Below are 18873 nucleotides of genomic sequence, written 5' to 3'. Positions count from 1 at the left end.
CACAGACAGAATATTGTATACATAATAAATAAATAAATATTAAAAAAAAGATTAGGAGCCGGGCGGTGGTGGCGCACGCCTTTAATCCCAGCACTCGGGAGGCAGAGTCAGGCGGATCTCTGTGAGTTCGAGACCAGCCTGGTCTACAGAGCTAGTTCCAGGACAGGCTCCAAAGCCACAGAGAAACCCTGTCTCGAAAAACCAAAAAAAAAAAAAAAAAAGATTAGGGAGAAGGCCAAACGCGCCACACAGACATACACAGAACAAAATGATGGAAGTTAGGTATGGCGGTGCGTACCTGGAAACTCGGAAGACCCCCTGAGTTCGAGATCAGCTGGGGCTCTTGCTTCAAAAAAACTAAGGCACTACCTCCGGTTATAAACAACCCTGTCAGCCCGGCAGTGGTAGAGCACGCCTTTAAGTCCCAGCACTCGGGCGGCGGAGGCAGGCGGATCTCCGAGTTCGAGGCCAGAAGAGGCAGTTCCTGGACAAAGTTAGCTACACAAAGAAACCTTGTTTCGGGGGGGGGGGAGGAAAGAAAAAGTAAAACAAACCAGCCCTGTTTGGTTTGGAAAACTGCTCCCAGGCCCCACAAACTCCTCTGTACGGCCCGAAAGTCTCGGAAGGACACTTTCACCGAGGTGTTTGAGGCTACGGGACGTGGGAACGCCGCGTAAAAACTCGCCCCGCCCAGGTAGGGGCACCCCTCGGCGTCAGGGCCAGCCTCAGCAGCCGGGGACAGCTCCAGCCTTCGGCCGCCCGCGCTCGCACTCCCCGACCGTCTCTCTCCAGCCTAGGGCGGGCAGCCCGGTCCGCGCGAGCCCCCGTGGGAAGCGGCCCGCAACACGCGCGAGAGCATCAGGGAGCTCTTACCTCCGGAGACGAGCCTTCCCGGAGCTGAGGTCCCTGCCGGCGAGGGCGGAAGTGGTAAGGCTGACGTGGCCGGGCTGCGGTGCTGCTCGCCGGGAAGAACACTTGCATCGCCCGCAGACTCGAGAAGCGAGCTTGGGGGACTCTGTAGCGGGGCCCAACCACGGACGAGCCAGAGCTGTTTGGGGAGCATTTGAGTGAGCCGAGAGTGGACGCCGGCGGCGTAGTCGCAGTCGCGGCGATCAGGCACAGAGGCGGACAACCCGACGAGGTCCGTAGTCAGGTCCTCGGCAAGCCTACTTCTCCGGCGCCGCTATCTGGGAACCCGGGCAGAAGCCCAAGGGCAGCTACGGGGGCCTGCGAGGCCCTGGCGCCTCTTTGGCCAGCCGGTACCTCGCAGTGAGGAGCCCGAAACTGCGGCCGGTGCCTCTGCCGGAGCAGCAAGCCCTCCGGGCGTTGCCATAGAAACGGGTTGGCGCGCGCAGCAGAAGCCCCGGGGTGGGGGAGGCCGAGGAGAGGCGTGAACCCCGGGTTGGGAGTACTGTCGAGCGCGCGCCGAGCCCCATCTTTGTGGGGTAGAAGTCGTGCGGTGCGGGGATCGGGAGGCCAATGGGAGGAAGTGGAGCCAATGGGCGTTTGAGAGACCAGACCCTGCGCGTCACGATTTGATACCTAGTTTCTGTAACCACGGGATTCCCCCCAACAGGTTCTGCTGCCTCAAAGATGACAGTCCTAGGGCACCCTCGAAGTCGGAGCTGCCAGTGTTTGCCAGTCCTGATACTGTTGCTGGGCACAGGCCATGGGCCAGGGGTAGAAGGTGTGACACACTACAAGCCCGGCGACCCTGTCATTCTATATGTCAACAAAGTGGGACCCTACCATAACCCCCAGGAAACTTACCACTACTATCAGCTTCCAGTCTGCTGTCCTGAGAAGATCCGTCACAAAAGTCTTAGTTTGGGTGAAGTACTGGATGGGGACCGAATGGCCGAATCTTTGTACGAGATCCGCTTTCGGGAGAATGTGGAGAAGAGAATTCTGTGCCACATGCAGCTCAGTTCTGCACAGGTCAGCTCTCCACATTCGTTATCACTTAGCGCCCCCTCCCCCCGCCAGAGGCTAGCAGTGCCTTGCAGTTGCTTTTATGGAAACTATCTGTCTGGACTCTACCCACAACCCAGTACTTGTTCAAGAACTGACTTTTCAGGATTACATGGGTACTGAGATGCAGAACTGACAAAATGCCCTACTTAAGACTCCTGTGTAATTCTTTCCTTTCATACATTCCTTTGGTTCTTTCTCAGCTCCTTTACTTTCTAACTTTCCCTGTTACTTTTTTTTTTCCTTAGCAAATCCACGCACTTCTTAATCGATTCCAGTCTTTTTTTACACTTTGTCCCACTTATTTTTTTGAGACTTTATCCCATCAAAGTCATACTTGCTCTTTTCGGGGACCAGTATACCAGAATCAATCAATGAGTCTCAATGGGAGACAGTTTTGGTCCTTTAGGAACTTTGGCAATGTTAAGAGACATTTTGTTTGTTTGATTTGGGTTTTTTTTTGTGTGTGTGTGTGTTTGTTGAGATAAGGTTATACTCTGTAGCCCAGGCTGGCCTCAAACCCAAGACGAACCTTTTAAGTGCTGGGCTAACAGGGATGTTTTATTCCATGCCTGGCTTTGGAGATGCTGATTGTCACGATTCAGCGGTACTGTTGGTGTGTAGTGAGTAGAGATCAAGGATGCTGAATTCTGCGGTGCACAGCATCTCCCTACAGCACAGAATCATCCAGCCCAAACTCTGAGTACTGCCAAGTTGAGAAACACAGCGTTAACCCTGAGAGGCTTTGTATACTGACCCCTGGCTTGTTCTCTATAGGTGGAGCAGCTGCGCCAGGCCATTGAGGAATTGTATTACTTTGAATTTGTGGTAGATGACTTGCCAATCCGTGGTTTTGTGGGCTACATGGAAGAGAGCGGCTTCCTGCCACATAGCCACAAGATAGGTCTCTGGACACATTTGGACTTCCACCTAGAATTCCATGGAGATCGAATCATATTTGCCAATGTTTCAGTTCGGGATGTCAAGCCCCACAGCTTGGATGGTTTACGATCTGATGAATTCCTAGGCCTTACTCACACTTACAGTGTGCACTGGTCTGAGACTTCAGTGGAGCGTCGGAGTGATAGGCGCCGTGGTGATGATGGTGGTTTCTTTCCTCGAACGCTGGAAATCCACTGGTTGTCCATCATCAACTCCATGGTGCTTGTGTTTTTACTGGTGGGTTTCGTGGCTGTCATTCTAATGCGTGTGCTCCGAAATGACCTGGCTCGGTACAACCTAGATGAAGAAACCAGCTCTGGAGGCTCTAGTGATGACTTTGACCAGGGTGACAATGGTTGGAAAATTATCCACACAGATGTCTTCCGCTTCCCTCCGTACCGCGGGCTGCTCTGTGCCGTGCTTGGTGTGGGCGCCCAGTTCCTGGCTCTTGGCACTGGTGAGGTGATATGAATTGCTCTCAAAGAGTAGCAGATAGTTTATTATAAAAGTTCAATGGATCTTCTCTTCAAGATGAGAAAAAAAACCGAGGGGAGACCGTAGCTCTAGTGAGGCTGTATATGGGTTTTCCTGACAGTAGAACTAGGGAAATGTAATCAAATGAGGCCCTTTATCTGGGTTAAGGGGATTATTTCTCTGACATGGAGAAGAGATGTAGGTGAGACCTAACGAATTCTCCACTGCTACCCTGTAGGCATCATTGTCATGGCGTTGCTGGGCATGTTCAATGTGCACCGTCATGGAGCCATTAACTCGGCAGCCATCTTGTTGTATGCCCTGACCTGCTGCATCTCTGGCTATGTGTCCAGCCACTTCTATCGGCAGATCGGAGGCGAGCGCTGGGTGTGGAACATCATTCTTACGACCAGTCTTTTCTCTGGTGAGAACGTCCCCTTTCACGGTGGGTCTGTTTAGATTTAGGGAGTAGGAGCACATCATGGGCCCTGGGATTGAGTCAGTGCAGGGAATATAGGAGGATTTTTTTTTTATGGGATGGCCTTGCTGGAACTGTCAGGGGTAGAGAGAGAAGGAGGGAGGAAGGCAAAGCGTGCTGTTCTCAATGCCCTGCATACACTAGAGTGGATGTACACATAAACAGAGTAAAGACTTAGCACCCAGAGCAATAACAGATCTAGACTTTCAAAAAAAAAAAAAGATTTATTTAATTATTATGTATACAGTGTTCTGTCTGCATGTATGCCTGCAGCCAGAAGAGGGCACCAGATCTCATTAGGGATGGCTGTGAGCCACCATGTAGATGCAGGAAACTGAACTGAGGACCTCTAGGAAGAGCAGCCAGTGCTCTTAACTGCTGAGCCATCTTTCCAGCCCATAGGGAGGACTTTTATTTGTTTATGTGTATGAGTGTTTTGCCTGCATGTATGCATGTGCAACATAGTCATGAGGCCACAAGAAGGTGTCTGATCCCCCGGAACTGGAATGACAGAAGGCTGTGAGCTACCATGTGGGTGCTGGGAATCAAACCCAAGTCCTCTAAGAGCAGGAAGTGCTATTAACCACAAAGCAGTCTCTCTAGCAACTGGGTGGGGCAGTAATTTCATAAGAAAAATCTATCAAAAAGAATCTCTTAGGTGTCGTGGTGCACGCCTTTAATCTTATCACTCAGAGGCCAACGCAGGCAGATCTCTGACTTCAAGTCCAGCCTGGTCTACAGAACCAGTTCCAAGACAGTCAGAGCTGAATAGACTTGTCTAAATTAACAACAATAAAAAAACCAAAGACCTGGAGCCGGGCGGTGGTGATGCACGCCTTTAATCCCAGCACTCGGGAGGCAGAGGCAGGCGGATCTCTGTGAGTTCGAGGCCAGCCTGGTCTACAAGAGCTAGTTCCAGGACAGGCACCAAAAACTACAGAGAAACCCTGTCTTGAAAATCCAAAAAAAAAAAAAAACAAAACAAAACAAAAAAACAAAACCAAAGACCAACAAAACAGCATGAGCAACTATGCCTAGCTTTTGTTCATGTGGGGATCTGGGGACTGAACCTAGGCCTTCATGAACAGCACTTTACCAACTGAACCATCAGTTTCTCAGACATTATGCTTAAATAATGTGGTGTGTCTACTTGTGTGGGTGCTGGGAACTTGTGTGCACGGGGAAGGCAGATGTCAACATCAGGTATCCTTCTCAGGAACTCACCTTGTTTTTGGAGCCAGGGTTTGACTGAAGTTGGAGCTCACTGAATTAGCTGGTGTGGACGACCATCGAGCCCTAAGCATCCTCCTGTCTTTGCCTCCCTTGTACAGTAATCAAGAGCCCTGGCTACTCCATCTGACTTGATTTTGTTTGTTTTAAATATGGATGCTGGAGATCCAACTTGGGTCCTCATGGTTTGGGGGAAAGGGCTTTACCAATTGAACCATTTCTTCAACCCCCTTAAATAGCATCCTTAAATTTATTTTTTGATACTGTTTTTATTTCAGAGGTAGGTTCATTCTAGCCTTCAAACCAGATTGCTGACCCCCAGTTGGTGTTTCTCAGTGTAACAGTCCTGACTTTTCTGGAACTTGCTTTGTAGACCGGCTGGCCTCTGCCTTTGAGTGAGTAAAGGTGTGTGCCACCACCGCCCTGCTCAGATCTCCTTTCTTTTTTTTTTGGTTTTTCGAGACAGGGTTTCTCTGTAGCTTTGGAGCCTGTCCTGGAACTAGCTCTTGTAGACCAGGCTGGTCTCGAACTCACAGAGATCCGCCTGCCTCTGCCTCCCGAGTGCTGGGATTAAAGGTGTGCGCCACCACCACCCGGCCAGATCGCCTTTCCAGAGACAGTAGTAGTCTACCTTCTAAACCTTGCTGCTTCCAATTTGGTGTATTTGATTTATACCCTATCATATTTGTATTTTAAGCATGGCTTTCTGAGAAAAGATCCTTAACCCAAATGACTGTTTCATGCCAGGAATTATCAAGGCACGGCAAGACAAGGTTCCTGTAGTGATTCTTATCACTCTCAGACCACGATGAAGCAACTGTCTTGATTCTTGATGGGACTGGGTGGGAGGAAGAGGGTGTTCAGAAAATAAAGAACAAAGAACAGTGAGCTATGAAAGAGTCAAGGTGAATTCCTTCAGCTCTGGACACCTGGGAGCATAGTTGGGCCCTGTAAGTGGCAGGCTACTTCATCCCTCTCCCCTTTAGGTCCAGTCTGAGTGGGGTGTCACAGGGGTGTTGCTCCTACTGCTGACCCTCCTTCCTGCAGTGCCTTTCTTCCTGACATGGAGTGTGGTGAACTCAGTGCATTGGGCCAATGGTTCGACACAGGCTCTACCAGCCACAACCATCCTGCTGCTTCTGACGGTCTGGCTACTGGTAGGCTTTCCTCTTACTGTCATTGGAGGCATCTTCGGGAAGAACAACGCTAGTCCTTTTGATGCACCTTGTCGCACTAAGAACATCGCTCGGGAGATCCCACCCCAACCCTGGTACAAGTCTACTGTCATCCACATGACTGTTGGTGGCTTCTTGCCTTTCAGGTACCTACACATCACACCATGCCCGTCACTCGGGAGGGTTTCAGTTTGGTTTGGTTTTGGACACTAAAGGGTGTTTGTTTGTTTGTTTTGAGACAGTCTTATGAGGCTGGGTTAAAATACACAATTGTGCCTTGGGTGCTTGGATTATAGATGTGCGTTACCACGCCTTGCCATTGTCAGGTTTTGATTCAGCTTTTCCTTCTGCCACCTCAACACCATAACCCAGTAACAATCCCCAGTTCAGTGAGAGCTCATAAAATGGTGCCATCTAGCAGGAGTGAGCTTCAGCTAATTCAGATGTGAGTGTTTCACTTCTGAAGCTCCCCTCCTCAGCAAACAGCAAGCAGATGGACTTTAAGCCCTGATCAGTGCCTGTAGGACTAGTGTTTGTAGGTGTGTAGAGCTTAGCCCCTTTGCTTACTCACTCAGTTGACTATGCACCTTTTCAACAACACAGCAGAAAATAAAGAGAACACAGTAGCTGCTTTTGTTTCCTTTCTCTTACTCCCTTTTTGTACTATTGGAGTGTACTTAAGGCCTCATGCATTATTTGGCAAGCACTCTACCACTGAGTGATATCTTAGCCCCCCCCCCTTTTTAAATTTATTTAACTTTATGTGCATTGGTGTGAAGGTATCAGATCCCCTGGAACTGGAGTTACAGACAGTTGTGAGCTGCCATGTGGGTGCTGGGATTTGAGCCTGGGTCTTCTGGAAGAACATCCAGCGCTCTTTCTTAACTGCTGAGCCATCTCTCCAGCCCCTCCTAGCCCTTTCTTATCTTTCATTTTGAGGCGATCTCAAATCTCAAAGTTTTCCAGGCTGGCCTTGAACTTGCTCTGCAGCCCAGACTAGCTTCGAACTTGGCAATCCTCCTGCCTTAGCCTCCCAAATAACAGTAGTGTAGACAAATGCCTGTCAGGGAAGATGTTCATGAACTAAGAGAACTAATCATAGGCAAAAGAATTCCCAGGTACGCCAGGTGGTGGTGGCACAGGCCTTTAATCCCAGCACTCGGGAGGCAGAGGCAGAAGGATTTCTCTGAGTTCAAGACTAGCCTGGAGCTAGTTCCAGGACAGGCTCCAAAACTACGAAGAAACCGCGTGGGAGGTGGAAGTGGGCGTAGGAATCCCCAGGTAGCCTTGATTTCCTCGGTGACTGCAGTGCCGGAAGGTGTGGCTGCGCACAGCGCTTTAATGCTGTGTCCCTCTTCTCTCCACAGCGCCATCTCTGTGGAGCTGTACTACATCTTTGCCACCGTCTGGGGTCGAGAGCAGTACACTCTGTATGGCATCCTCTTCTTTGTCTTCGCCATCCTGCTGAGTGTGGGGGCTTGCATCTCCATCGCGCTCACCTACTTCCAGCTATCGGGGGAAGATTACCGCTGGTGGTGGCGGTCAGTGCTGAGTGTCGGCTCCACCGGACTTTTCATCTTCCTCTACTCCGTGTTCTACTATGCCCGGCGCTCCAACATGTCAGGGGCAGTGCAGACAGTAGAGTTCTTTGGCTACTCTTTACTGACTGGTTATGTGTTCTTCCTCATGCTGGGCACCATCTCCTTTTTCTCTTCCTTAAAGTTCATCCGTTATATCTATGTTAACCTCAAGATGGACTGAGTTCTGAGGGACAGAACTATTGCTCTCCCCGTGCTTTCATCATGCCCCGTTGATTCCACTTGACAGCTTCCGACTGAATTGTGTGATGGCATTGTCGCCTTCCTTCCCCTTTGCCCCTTGGGCCTCCCTTCTTAGAGAGGACCAGGAAATTAAAAATCTCTATGATATAAGAAATATATATTTGAACTTTTTAAGTTGCCTTACGTTTTAGTCCTGATTTTTTTTTCTTTTTACAAATTAAAATAAAATTTATTAAGAAAACGGATCCTGTAGTTGGAGGTTTTGGTCTAGTTACAGAAAGCTGGGCGGTGGTGGCGCACGCCTTTAATCCCAGCACTCGGGAGGCAGAGGCAGGCGGATCTCTGTGAGTTCGAAACCAGCCTGGTCTACAGAGCTAGTTCCAGGACAGGCTCCAAAGCCACAGAGAAACCCTGTCTCGAAAAAAACAAACAAACAAAAAAAAAAAAAAAAAAAAAGAAACCCGAGGCCTGTTGTCAATGCTCAGTCCCTTTGAAAACGGGGTCCGCTACTTTCGCACAAACCCTGGACCCTTGGGAACTGTCGGCGCGAGGAACCCACTTTACCGGGGCTCTGTTTCTGTGGTTTACCCGGTGCTCAGCCTGACGGAAGCCCAGGCTGACGCCAGTCTCCTGCAAGAATTTTTTAAGGGAAGCAAGATGCATTAGTGACACAGGCGACAGAAGAGACGCAGAGTAACGCCCTTTCCGCCGGAAGTTGGTGTCCGAGTCTCCACGTGCCGTTCCTCCCCCCCTCTTACCCCACCCCCGCCCTCCCCACTCAGCCCTGTAGCGGCGGCTCAGCTGCTGCCATGGAGCCTGCGGAGCTGGAGAAGATCCTAAAGGAGCTGCTGCTGCCGGACACCGAACGCATCCGCCGGGTATGGGCAGGCCCAGCCGGGCCAGGGGGAGGGGGAGGCTGTGGGAAAAGCCCGGTCTTGACCCCCAGCCTCCCACCAGGCCACGGAACAGCTCCAGGCTGCCCTTCGGGACCCTGCTGCCTTGCCTGCGCTTTGCGACCTGTTGGCCTCTGCGACAGACCCACAGGCGAGTAACCTGCTCCTCCTCGCTGAAATTCTGAAATTCCTCAGTGTGCCCGTAATCCCGCCCCAGCCTCCACCCCCTGCGGTCTGTTCATCACCCTGCTGCCTGCCATTCTGATTTGGCTACCTCCCCTCGCCCTAGATCCGCCAGTTTGCAGCGGTCCTTACCCGTAGAAGGCTGAGCACCCGCTGGCGACGCTTGGCACCTGAGCAACGCGAGAGGTGGGCTAGGTTTGGGATGGGAAGGGCCAGGCCTCGTCGACCCTTTAACAGGCTGGGTACCAAGCCTTTGCCACCTGTCTTCCAGCCTCAAGAACCTGGTCCTGACAGCCCTACAGAAAGAGACAGAGTAAGTCTTAGTGCCTCCTCTTGGGGGTCCTAACTGGTTTGGGGCTGGGGTCCTCTCTGGGCTTCAGCCATCTTTTTCAGCCCCAGGCTGGGATTAGGGAACATAGACGTCATTCAGTCCTTGAAGGTGGAGCCTGTGAAAACTAAAGGTTTTGAGAATGGGTGAAAATGATCTGCCAAAGCCCAACCAGAAAACCAGAGCGAAATTCAGCCAGTCCAGAGGTGCTGAACGAGCCAGATTAAATGCTACCTTCCCTTCTTCACCCCCAGCTGTTGCCTTCTGGGTCTGACTTAGGAAAGACTGTGCTCAAGCCTAAATGCTTTCCTTTGCGGGCGCTCCTCGATGGGGCATTGTCCGCAGGGGACGGCGATGAGGGTAGGGAAGGGAGGTTCTGGATGATGCCCCTCTTTGCAGGCATTACGTGAGTGTCAGCTTGGCCCAGCTCTCAGCCACCATTTTTCGAAAGGAAGGCCTGGAAGCCTGGCCTCAGTTCTCGCACCTTCTTCAGCAGAGCACGCACAGCGCCACCAGCCCCGAGAGAGAGGTGCGCTCGCGCTGCTGGGCAGGGCGGGGCTGAGAAGCTGGGCAGAGGACCCTGGGTGCTTTTCTCCTCTGACCCTCTGCATCTGGACAGGTGGGGCTTTTGCTGCTGAGTGTGGTGGTGTCTTCCCAACCGGAAGCATTCCTCCCCTACCAACGAGAGCTCCTCCAGCTTCTGGTTGAAACTCTGAGTGAAGTAGGCGCCTCTGGGGTGCTCTTCTACTCCCTGCGCACTTTGACTGCCTTGGCCCCTTACCTCAGGCCTGATGACGTGGTGAGACACCGGCTCAGCCTCCATCACTGTCGACTCTATCTCTTGGTCTTTGTGTCCTTACCTTTAGAAGTTCTGGCCCAAGATGCGTTAGGCGTTCACTCTGCCTTCCATTCTTCCTAGCAGTTGAGGGGATACTGTGGGTGACTTGGCCGGGAGCCTTCTCCTTGGATTGCATGCCATGAGGAAGCTGCTAGTTTCTGGGATTAGGCTGCATATGTGCTTTTTGTGATTAAACTTATCCTGTGTCATCCAGCCTCTCGCACGGATGTTGGTGCCCAAACTCATTATGGCAGTGAGGACTCTGATCCCCATAGATGAGGTAAGGACATATGGGGAGGATTCTCCTTTGTGGGGGGGGGGCACGGACACCTGTAGCCTGGTACCCTATGGCTTACCTCTCCATCAGGTAAAGGCCTGCGAGGCCTTGGAAGCCCTGGATGAGCTGCTGGAGTCGGATCTGCCTATCATCACTCCCCACCTCTCTGAGGTCCTCATGTTCTGCCTGGAGGTGAGCCTGGGGTGGGGGCTGCCCCTGGTACTTGTTTTGCTGGAAGTTTTCTTGCTCGTTCCTGATTTTTGTTAGTGTCTGTATAGGTGGCTAAAAATGTGGCCCTTAGCGATGCACTTCGTGTACGTATTCTCTGCTGCCTCAGTTTCTTGGTTAAAGTCAAAAGTAAGGTAAGTACCCTCTGGGTGTGTCATCACAGTATCTCCCAGTATCTCCACTCTTAGTCATGTTCTTGGGGTCCTGCTCAAGCCCTTTCCAGCCTTCTCCTATTCCTGTCTAGGAGATTGGGAATCTCTTGCTGGACTCCTTATGTTGGCAGGGTGGAATTTTTTTCCTTGTGAGCCTGTAGGAGATGCTCAGGGACAGTCTCCTCCCCTCTTAGGCCTTACTGAAGAACCGCCTCCTGCCTCCCTTGCTGCAAGACCTTTTTCCAATTATGGCTGCTGAGCCACCCATGGGCCAGTTGGATCCTGAGGACCAAGATTCTGATGATGATGACTTGGAGCTTGGGCTGATGGGAGAGACCCCCAAGCACTTTGCTGTACAGGTATACCTTAGTCTCTTAATCATTGTGACCATCCTAAGAGAAACAACTCAAGGGAAGGAAGGATGTCCGTTTACTGTGGTGGGAAAAGAATGGTCAAACAGAGTGGTTCAAGTCATGGCCACTGGGAAGCAAAGCAGAGCGGTTTGTGTTGAAGCCCGTGTGGGTCCAACACAGATAATTCTTTTTTCTAACTGAACTGGACCGGAGTCGTGAGGAACTTACACGGTCGTCATGGAAGGGCAAGATCTCTCTCGTTTATTCTCCAAACAGTTTATATATCATCCCATAAAATGAGCGGGAAAACACATTACGCTGTATCCTAGGTAACCAGGTGAATGGGCTTTTAGTCAAGTCCGCATCTACCTGTATGCTGGCAGTCCGTAGGCCATGAATTAGCATCTCTATAAGACTTCCTCCAAATTACCAAGAAATAAGCACCAAACATCCTGACCAGTTTCAGCCAACACCTCTCCTCGGGAGATCTACATTTCTAACAAAAGAAGAAAGGAGCTGTATATCCTTGCTATTGTTATGCAGAGACAGCTTGTCTGCAGAGCTATGTGATCAGCTCAGACCGGGCCTTGGCTTTTATGCCTGGCTGCTACACCATACAGAAATATGGGCCTACAGTTTGTTATGGACAGGAAGCAGAGAAGGGAAATACTAGGAGCCAGGGCCAGATAGATCCCGTAAGGACGTGACCCCCAACTAAGTCCTACTTTCTACATTTTGCTCCTCCTGGTGTCTATCAAGTGATCGATCGTCATTAGGTGAGAGCCCTCCTGATCTAATTGACCCTAAAACACCATCACAGTTTCCTAAACATTTCTCAAGCTAACGAAGCTGAGAACCATCATAGCCAGGCCGTGGTGGGCAGTGGTGGCGCACGCCTTTAATCCCAGCACTCCCAGACAGAGGCAGGCTGACCTCTGTGAGTTCCAGGCAGCTAGGGCTGTTACACAGAGAAACCCTGTCTCGGGGAAGAAAAAAAAAATCAGTCATTACAACCAGGGAGGCTGAGGTAGGATCGTAAACTTCAGGCCAGTCCGAGGCATCTTGTATCAGACATGGAACTCGTCATCACAAATGGATTATGGAACAGGGGCTAAGTGACCCTAGGAGGTTAGAGATGGAATTACAATCTCCCTGAACTTTCTCAGGTTGTGGACATGCTGGCGCTACATCTACCCCCTGAGAAGCTCTGTCCCCTTGTGGTAAGCGTGACTCTCCTGCTCTTATTCTCCCTGGGGGTGTGTGATCGGGCTCTTGTGATCTTGCTGGGCTGTTGGAATGTGCCATGTACTCCCTAGATGCCCATGCTGGAAGAAGCCTTACGGAGTGATTTCCTGTACCAGCGGAAAGCAGGGTTCTTGATGTTGGCTGTCCTGTCTGATGGTGCTGGTGACTACATCAGGCAAAGGTATTACATTCAGTCCCTGTCCCAGGGTGAGGTGGGTCACATATAAGGATGGCTCTGACATCCTCCCTGGCAGTCCTAGTACCCCTGTTTCAGCTTACTTGGTTCTATTTATTGTTCGCTTGTTTGAGACAGCGTCTCCCTATGTAGCCTTGGCTGGCCTGGAACTTGAGAGACCTGCCTGTCTCTGCCTCCCCAGTACTGGGATTAAAGATATGTATGACCATGCCTGGCCCCGCTTAATTTTTTAATGTCTTTTGGGGGGTGTTTTTCAGTCTTTTGTTGTTGTTAATGTAGGGTTTCTCTGTAGTCCTGCCTGTCCCGGAATCTGTTTTGTTAACCAGGCTGGCCTTGAATTTAGAGATCCTCCTGCCTCTGCCTCCCAGGTGCTGGGATTAAAGGCGTGGGCCAGTCGGGATATTTGCTGCCTTTCAAAAGTGTCCTGCTTTGGAAGAAAAATGGCTTTACCATTCCAGGGATAAAGGATGGTTTTACAGCCAGTTCTGGAGAGTCTTGGTCCTTTTCAGGAGGAATGAAGAGAACGGTTGAGACTAGGGTTCTTGTGTGCTGCCCCTCAGATTTTGTTCTTCTGCCCCATTCAGAATGCTGTCCCCGCTGCTCCAGACCGTGTGCAAGGGCCTGAGTGACTCCTCGCAGATTGTTCGCAACGCTGCCTTGTTTGCTCTGGGCCAGTTTTCAGAGAACTTGCAGGTCAGCAAAGCTAAATGCAGGTGGCTACCATATGAGAGACCTCCCCACCCCAAGGCTGGGGACCCCGGCTCTTAAAGTTTCATCTCTTTAAACATTGTTGCTGCCATTGACCCCCAGAGGTGTGCTCTTCAGGTGAGCCTGACCGGTCCCACCTGCTTCTTCCCCAGCCCCATATCAGCAACTATTCTGAGGAAGTGATGCCACTGCTCCTCGCCTACCTGAAGTCAGTGCCCACAGGGAACACACAACACCTGGCCAAGGCCTGCTATGCCCTGGAGAACTTCGTGGAGAACCTAGGTAGCGGTAGCGATGGGAGTGTGCGGTACAGGGGAGGGGAGGAACACATTTGGCTAAAGGGGGCTGCCAGGTGGGAAGAGGTGTGGGAAGGTCGCAGGGACTGTCAAGAGACCTGGGTTCATTGGTAAAGGAACTTTCCCACAGGGCCCAAAGTGCAGCCCTACCTTCCGGAACTTATGGAGTGTATGCTGCAGCCCCTGAGGAACCCCAGCAAAGCCCGGACCAAGGAGCTAGCCGTGAGCGCCATAGGGGCCATTGGTGAGTACAGGGGCAAGGAGGTGAAGGTGTGGTGTGGGTTGACTGAGAAAGTCTGCATCGGACCGTCCCGACTCCCTGCCAGCTCTGACCCTCTTGTGTCCTGTAGCCACAGCTGCCCAGGACTCCCTGCTGCCCTACTTCCCCACCGTCATGGAGCTTCTCCGAGAGTTCCTGCTGACAGGCCACGAAGACCTTCAGCTTGTACAGATCCAGAGCCTGGGTGAGGAGGGACCTTGATTCAGGCGGGGGGCAGTCGGCTGTCTTCCTTTGTGTTGTACCTGAGAGTAGGGTAGGGTTTTGAGTGCCTTCCACCCTTGCTTCTGGAGTTGATTTCCACATCTCAGTGCTGGCTGAGCCCTTGTTCCCACAGAGACCCTGGGAGTGCTGACCCGAGCAATGGGAGAGTCCATGAGGCCAATGGCTAATGAGTGCTGCCAGCTGGGGCTGGGGTTATGCAGCCACGTGGATGACCCTGACTTGCGGCGCTGCTCGTGAGTGACCCTTCATGGTGTTCCTGTGCCTCCTGCCCGCCCACCAGGGGTTGACAGTCCTCATCCCAACTACCAAACCACAGCCAGTTTTCCTGGGCTCTCCCATTTTGTCTGTCTATAGCAGGCAGCACTATACAGATTCTCTCTACCTTCATCAGGTACAGCCTGTTTGCAGCCTTATCAGGGTTGATGGGAGAGGGCCTGGCACCCTACCTGCCTCAAATTACCACGCTCATGCTGTTATCATTGCGCTCCACCGAGGGCATTGTGGTGAGCAGAGGATGGGTGTACTGGGCCGGATAGACCAGGCTAGCCCTGTGATGGGGATTTATCTTGTCCCACCTGAGCCAAGATCCCTGCTCGGCTTTCTTCATCTAGCCTCAGTATGATGGGATCAACTCCTTCCTTCTGTTTGATGATGAGAGTGAAGAAGAAGAGGAAGAGGACCCCATGGATGACGATATGGAAGAGGACGAAGACTCTGAGATCTCGGGGTAGGAGGAGGTGCTCTTCTACTTAAGACTTTGAGCTGGGCGGTGGTGGCGTACACTTTTAATCCTAGCACTTGGGAGCCAGAGGCAGGCACATCTCTTGAGTTTGAGGTCTGCCTACTCGAGAAGAGCCAGGGATACACAGAAACCCCGTCTCGAGAAATAAAGACTTTGGTTCTGGATGTGGGCCCAGTGCTGGATGCGCTCCTTGCACGCATCACCACTGCCTCCCCACCTGCCCCCAGGTACAGCGTGGAGAATGCCTTCTTCGATGAGAAAGAAGATACCTGCACTGCCTTGGGGGAGATCTCTCTGAACACCAGGTGAGCATCAGCCCTTTCATGCTGCTGGGAACCATTCCCAGGACCCCTTTCCCCACTGCTGTGTATTTTTCCGTAGTGTGGCCTTCCTCCCATACATGGATAGAGTCTTTGATGAAGTATTCAAACTGCTGGAGGTGAGTCAGTGGAACCTCAAGCTCCAGTTAGTGTTGTCCTCACCTTGCACCTGCCGGGCACACACCTGCCCTCTTTGTTCCAGTGTCCCCACGTGAATGTGCGGAAGGCAGCGCATGAGGCCCTGGGGCAGTTCTGCTGTGCACTACACAAGGCCTCTCAGAGAAGCCAAGCCGCCAGCACTGGTGAGGATACGCCGGCAGGCTGGGAGCGCTGGGAACTGGCAGGGCCTGACCACGGCTCTGGTCAATTCTGTCTCCAGCTCTGCAGCTTTCCTTGGCTCGAGTGATGCCATCTTACATTCAGGCAGTGAAAGTAGAAAGGGAACGCCCAGTGGTGATGGCGGTGCTGGAGGCCCTGACAGGGGTGCTACGCACCTGTGGGGCTCTCGCCGTGCAGCCCCCTGGACGCATCAATGACCTCTGCATCGTGCTCAAGACTGTGCTGCAGAAGAAGGTGAGCGGGGAAGGTGGGCTGTGGGGAGAGGAGGCATCGGGTCCCAGAAGAGTGAATTTTCAGAGGCTTCAAGTCCAGCTCTGCCCATCTCACCATCACCGCAGAAAGGAGAAGGCAGGAGAGCCCACACTCACTGAACTGTGTCTTCCAAACAGACAGCCTGTCAGAACTCTGAGGAGGAGGAAGAGGATGACGATGATGACCAGGTAAAGTTTCAGATGAAAGAGGTCTAGATAATGTAGTTAGTCAGGGCCAGCAGTGGACAGTGCACTCAGCTTAGCCTGGAGGAGCCAGGGCTGGTGAGAGAAGTTGGTGACTGCCAGGAAGGTGGTGAGGTGTTGAGAGGCGAGAGGCAATGCCATGGGGCAGCATTGGCAGTGATAAATGGAGGGCCCGGACTCTTGAAAAGCTATCCTGGAAGCGAATCGGTCTGTGAAATTAGGGCAGCCCCAGAAGCACCTGCAGCCAGTGCAGAGCAGGATTGGGAGCTGCAAGGTCCCAGGGCTGGCCTCGGTGCTCCAGCCCCTGCCCTGGCTCCGCAGGCCGAGTATGACGCCATGTTACTAGAGCATGCTGGAGAGGCTATCCCGGCCCTGGTCGCTGCAGCTGGAGGACAGTCCTTCGCTCCTTTTTTTGCCAGTTTCTTGCCATTGTTGCTGTCTAAGATGGTGAGTGCTCTGTCCCCTGACCTCACATCCCAGTCTACCTGTGCACCCAGTGCCTGCAGCCCCACCTCCATGCCAATTTGTATTCCTTCAACCTCCCCTCTAGAAACAGAACAGTACGGTGGCAGAGAAGTCCTTTGCAGTGGGAACCCTGGCAGAGTCCATTCAGGGTCTTGGTATTGCCTCAGCCCAGTTTGCGTCTCGGCTATTCCCTATATTGTTAAACTCTGCCCGGGAAGCAGACCCTGAGGTGCGGAGCAATGCTATCTTTGGGCTGGGAGTACTTGTAGAGCATGGGGGCAGGCCTGCTCAGGAGTATCCTATGCTTGCAGGAGGGAAAATGGGGTTGGAAGTGAGCCCAGGGATTGGTGAGGTGCTGCTTCAGGGTGAAGTCTGCCAGTGTGTGTATTCCTTAACTGTGCACCAGTCACTTCCCTAAGCTACTGGGCTTCCTCTTGCCCCTCCTGGCAAGGGAGCGACATGATCGAGTCCGTGATAACATCTGTGGGGCTCTTGCCCGAGTGCTGATGGTCAGTCCAGTAAGGAAACCAGATCCTCAGGTGAGGGAAGGGGCATCAGGCAGGGGTGGAGGCCAAGGATGGTGGAGGGGACAGGACACATGGGCCTGAGACGTCTGTGTGTTCAGGTGCTGGCTGCCCTGCTACATGCCCTGCCACTGAAGGAAGACATGGAGGAGTGGATCACTATGGGTTGCCTCTTCAGCTTCCTGAACCTTCACGGCCGTGACCAGGTACCCTGCTGCTGGAGCTCTCCAGAGAGCGTGAGGCTCCAATGTAAGGGCAGGCAGAGGAGATGGCAGCTGTAACTGCAGACCAGGCTGGCCTCTAACTCACAGAGCTGCCTGCCTCTGCCTCCCGCGTGCTGGGGTTAAAGATGTGTGCCATCTTTTCCTTCCCTGTATCCCCAATTGGCCCCAGCCTGTTATATAGCTGAGGACGGCCCTGATCCCTAAGACCTTCCCCATCCATTCTCCACCTCCCAAGTGCTGGGATTACAGGTATGCGCTAGATTTAATTATAGCAGTGCTAGGGACCAAGCCCAGGCAGGGTCTCATGCATGCTAGGAAAAGACTTCTACCAGCTGAGCTACATCCCCAGCTTCTTTTTTCCTCTGTGTGCAGAGTTGGCAGACAGTCTGATATGAGAGTAGGGGCTTCTGGTAGCATTTTCCCACTTCCCTTGGGCTAAGCCAGCAGTCCTAACTTCCCTAGGCTTTCCTAGGTCAGGGGTAGGAAAACAGTTTCACCATCCACCAGAATCTGCTTCCAGAGCGATTCTGTGTATAGCAGCTAGAATGTGGGAACACACGCCCCAATGCTCGTGTCCCTTCTGTCTTAAGTCTGCTCTGTGTGTTGGGTGAGCATTTGTATGCTAGATTTCGTTGGTTTTGAAGCTATAACTTTAATCTTTTGTCACACATTTTTGCTACCTCCAAAAAGAGGTTACTATGTTTCCTTATTCCTTCTCTAGTTCACTGTTGGGTTGGGTGTCAACTCAGTTTCATGGGCTTTTTTCCCCTTGGTTCCAACCAACTCTTCTAAGCCCTGGGACCCCAGGCTGTTACTGTCAGAGCTGACCAATCCTTTTCCATAGGTTGTAGATGTGGTTCCTGAGCTCTTACGCATCTATAGCCTGATTCTGGCAGACGACAAGATTGTGCCAGGTGAGGGGGACAGTCATAGCTAAGGACAAGGGAAAATGGGGCAAGAAGGGTGTCAGAACCCAGCCCTTCATTAGGTCCTCTCTCTTCATCCTCCCCAGACGCCAAGACAGCACTACTGCAGCTCCTGACGTTCCTGGCCAAAGAGCATGCTGACAGCTTCCATGCAGCCCTGGGCTCACTGCCTGCTGATAAGGCTCAGGAACTCCAGGCCATGCTGGGCCTCACTTAGGCTCCAGGCTTCAGCTGGGCCAGAGGGCCTGAAGACCACCAGTCAGCCCAGGCCCAGCTCACCTCACCAAAGACTGTATCATTGGAAGTCAATCCTGCTTGCTGTCTTAACAGGGGTGTCTCTGGGGCTGGGTCTATTACAAGCAGAGCTGTGACATCATACTGTAATAAAGGCAGCTTGTTTTCTGCTTGGACACTAGCTCTGAGAGTGCGAAGACTAGAGGTGTGCATTCAGAAACGAGACAGGCACGGGGCTGGGTGTCCCAGCACTGAAGAGGGCGTTCTGTTCCCGCAGAGAATGGAGTTCAGTTCCTAGAACCCACACTAGATGGCTCAAAACTGCCTTGAATTCCCGCTCCGGGGGTTTAATGCCCTCTTCAGCCCTTCCCAAACCAACTGCACTCACTTGCAC

At 52.2% G+C, this 18873-nt stretch overlaps 2 protein-coding genes across 6 annotated transcripts; both read left to right on the top strand.

Annotated features, from left to right (window-relative positions):
- Positions 1–688: 688 nt before the first annotated feature.
- On the top strand, positions 689–8296 carry Tm9sf1 (transmembrane 9 superfamily member 1). Of its 5 annotated transcripts, none has more exons than XM_075949143.1 (6): positions 689–927; positions 1577–1938; positions 2749–3370; positions 3626–3811; positions 6143–6416; positions 7638–8296. In XM_075949143.1, exons 2-6 carry the CDS (start codon positions 1594–1596, stop codon positions 8029–8031), a joined length of 1821 nt encoding a protein of 606 aa, XP_075805258.1. In that variant the 5' UTR covers positions 689–927; positions 1577–1593; the 3' UTR covers positions 8032–8296. The 5 variants fall into 5 exon arrangements, with proteins under 5 accessions (XP_075805258.1, XP_075805257.1, XP_075805261.1 ...); XM_075949142.1 differs by having other exon boundaries at positions 691–1141; XM_075949146.1 differs by lacking the exon at positions 689–927 and adding an exon at positions 966–1067.
- A 387-nt stretch (positions 8297–8683) lies between these two features.
- Positions 8684–18655, top strand: Ipo4 (importin 4). The gene is made up of 30 exons (XM_075949140.1): positions 8684–8929; positions 9009–9095; positions 9234–9313; positions 9399–9440; positions 9855–9984; positions 10075–10254; positions 10508–10573; positions 10661–10762; positions 10849–10932; positions 11145–11309; positions 12470–12523; positions 12620–12729; positions 13329–13437; positions 13605–13734; positions 13879–13992; positions 14099–14212; positions 14363–14483; positions 14642–14753; positions 14862–14977; positions 15220–15297; positions 15374–15431; positions 15515–15614; positions 15692–15885; positions 16041–16091; positions 16428–16553; positions 16657–16865; positions 16978–17110; positions 17197–17301; positions 18164–18233; positions 18332–18655. Exons 1-30 carry the CDS (start codon positions 8861–8863, stop codon positions 18460–18462), a joined length of 3240 nt encoding a protein of 1079 aa, XP_075805255.1. The 5' UTR covers positions 8684–8860; the 3' UTR covers positions 18463–18655.
- The last annotated feature ends 218 nt before the right edge of the window (positions 18656–18873 follow it).

Source organism: Microtus pennsylvanicus, chromosome 15 (genome assembly GCF_037038515.1).
Source record: "Microtus pennsylvanicus isolate mMicPen1 chromosome 15, mMicPen1.hap1, whole genome shotgun sequence".
NCBI lineage: Eukaryota > Metazoa > Chordata > Mammalia > Rodentia > Cricetidae > Microtus > Microtus pennsylvanicus.
Note: the sequence above shows the minus strand (reverse complement) of the source record. Positions and strands in the feature narration are given on the sequence as shown.

Bases quoted from the DNA above. Each gene is read 5' to 3' on its own strand.
- Tm9sf1 (XM_075949143.1), top strand. From the start codon at position 1,594: ATGACAGTCCTAGGGCACCCTCGAAGTCGGAGCTGCCAGTGTTTGCCA. The intron at 3,812-6,142 runs GTGAGAACGTCC...TCCTTCCTGCAG, and splicing joins TACGACCAGTCTTTTCTCTG to TGCCTTTCTTCCTGACATGG. The intron at 6,417-7,637 runs GTACCTACACAT...TTCTCTCCACAG, and splicing joins GGTGGCTTCTTGCCTTTCAG to CGCCATCTCTGTGGAGCTGT.
- Ipo4 (XM_075949140.1), top strand. From the start codon at position 8,861: ATGGAGCCTGCGGAGCTGGAGAAGATCCTAAAGGAGCTGCTGCTGCCG. The intron at 10,933-11,144 runs GTAAGTACCCTC...CTCCCCTCTTAG, and splicing joins TGGTTAAAGTCAAAAGTAAG to GCCTTACTGAAGAACCGCCT. The intron at 13,993-14,098 runs GTGAGTACAGGG...TGTGTCCTGTAG, and splicing joins GAGCGCCATAGGGGCCATTG to CCACAGCTGCCCAGGACTCC.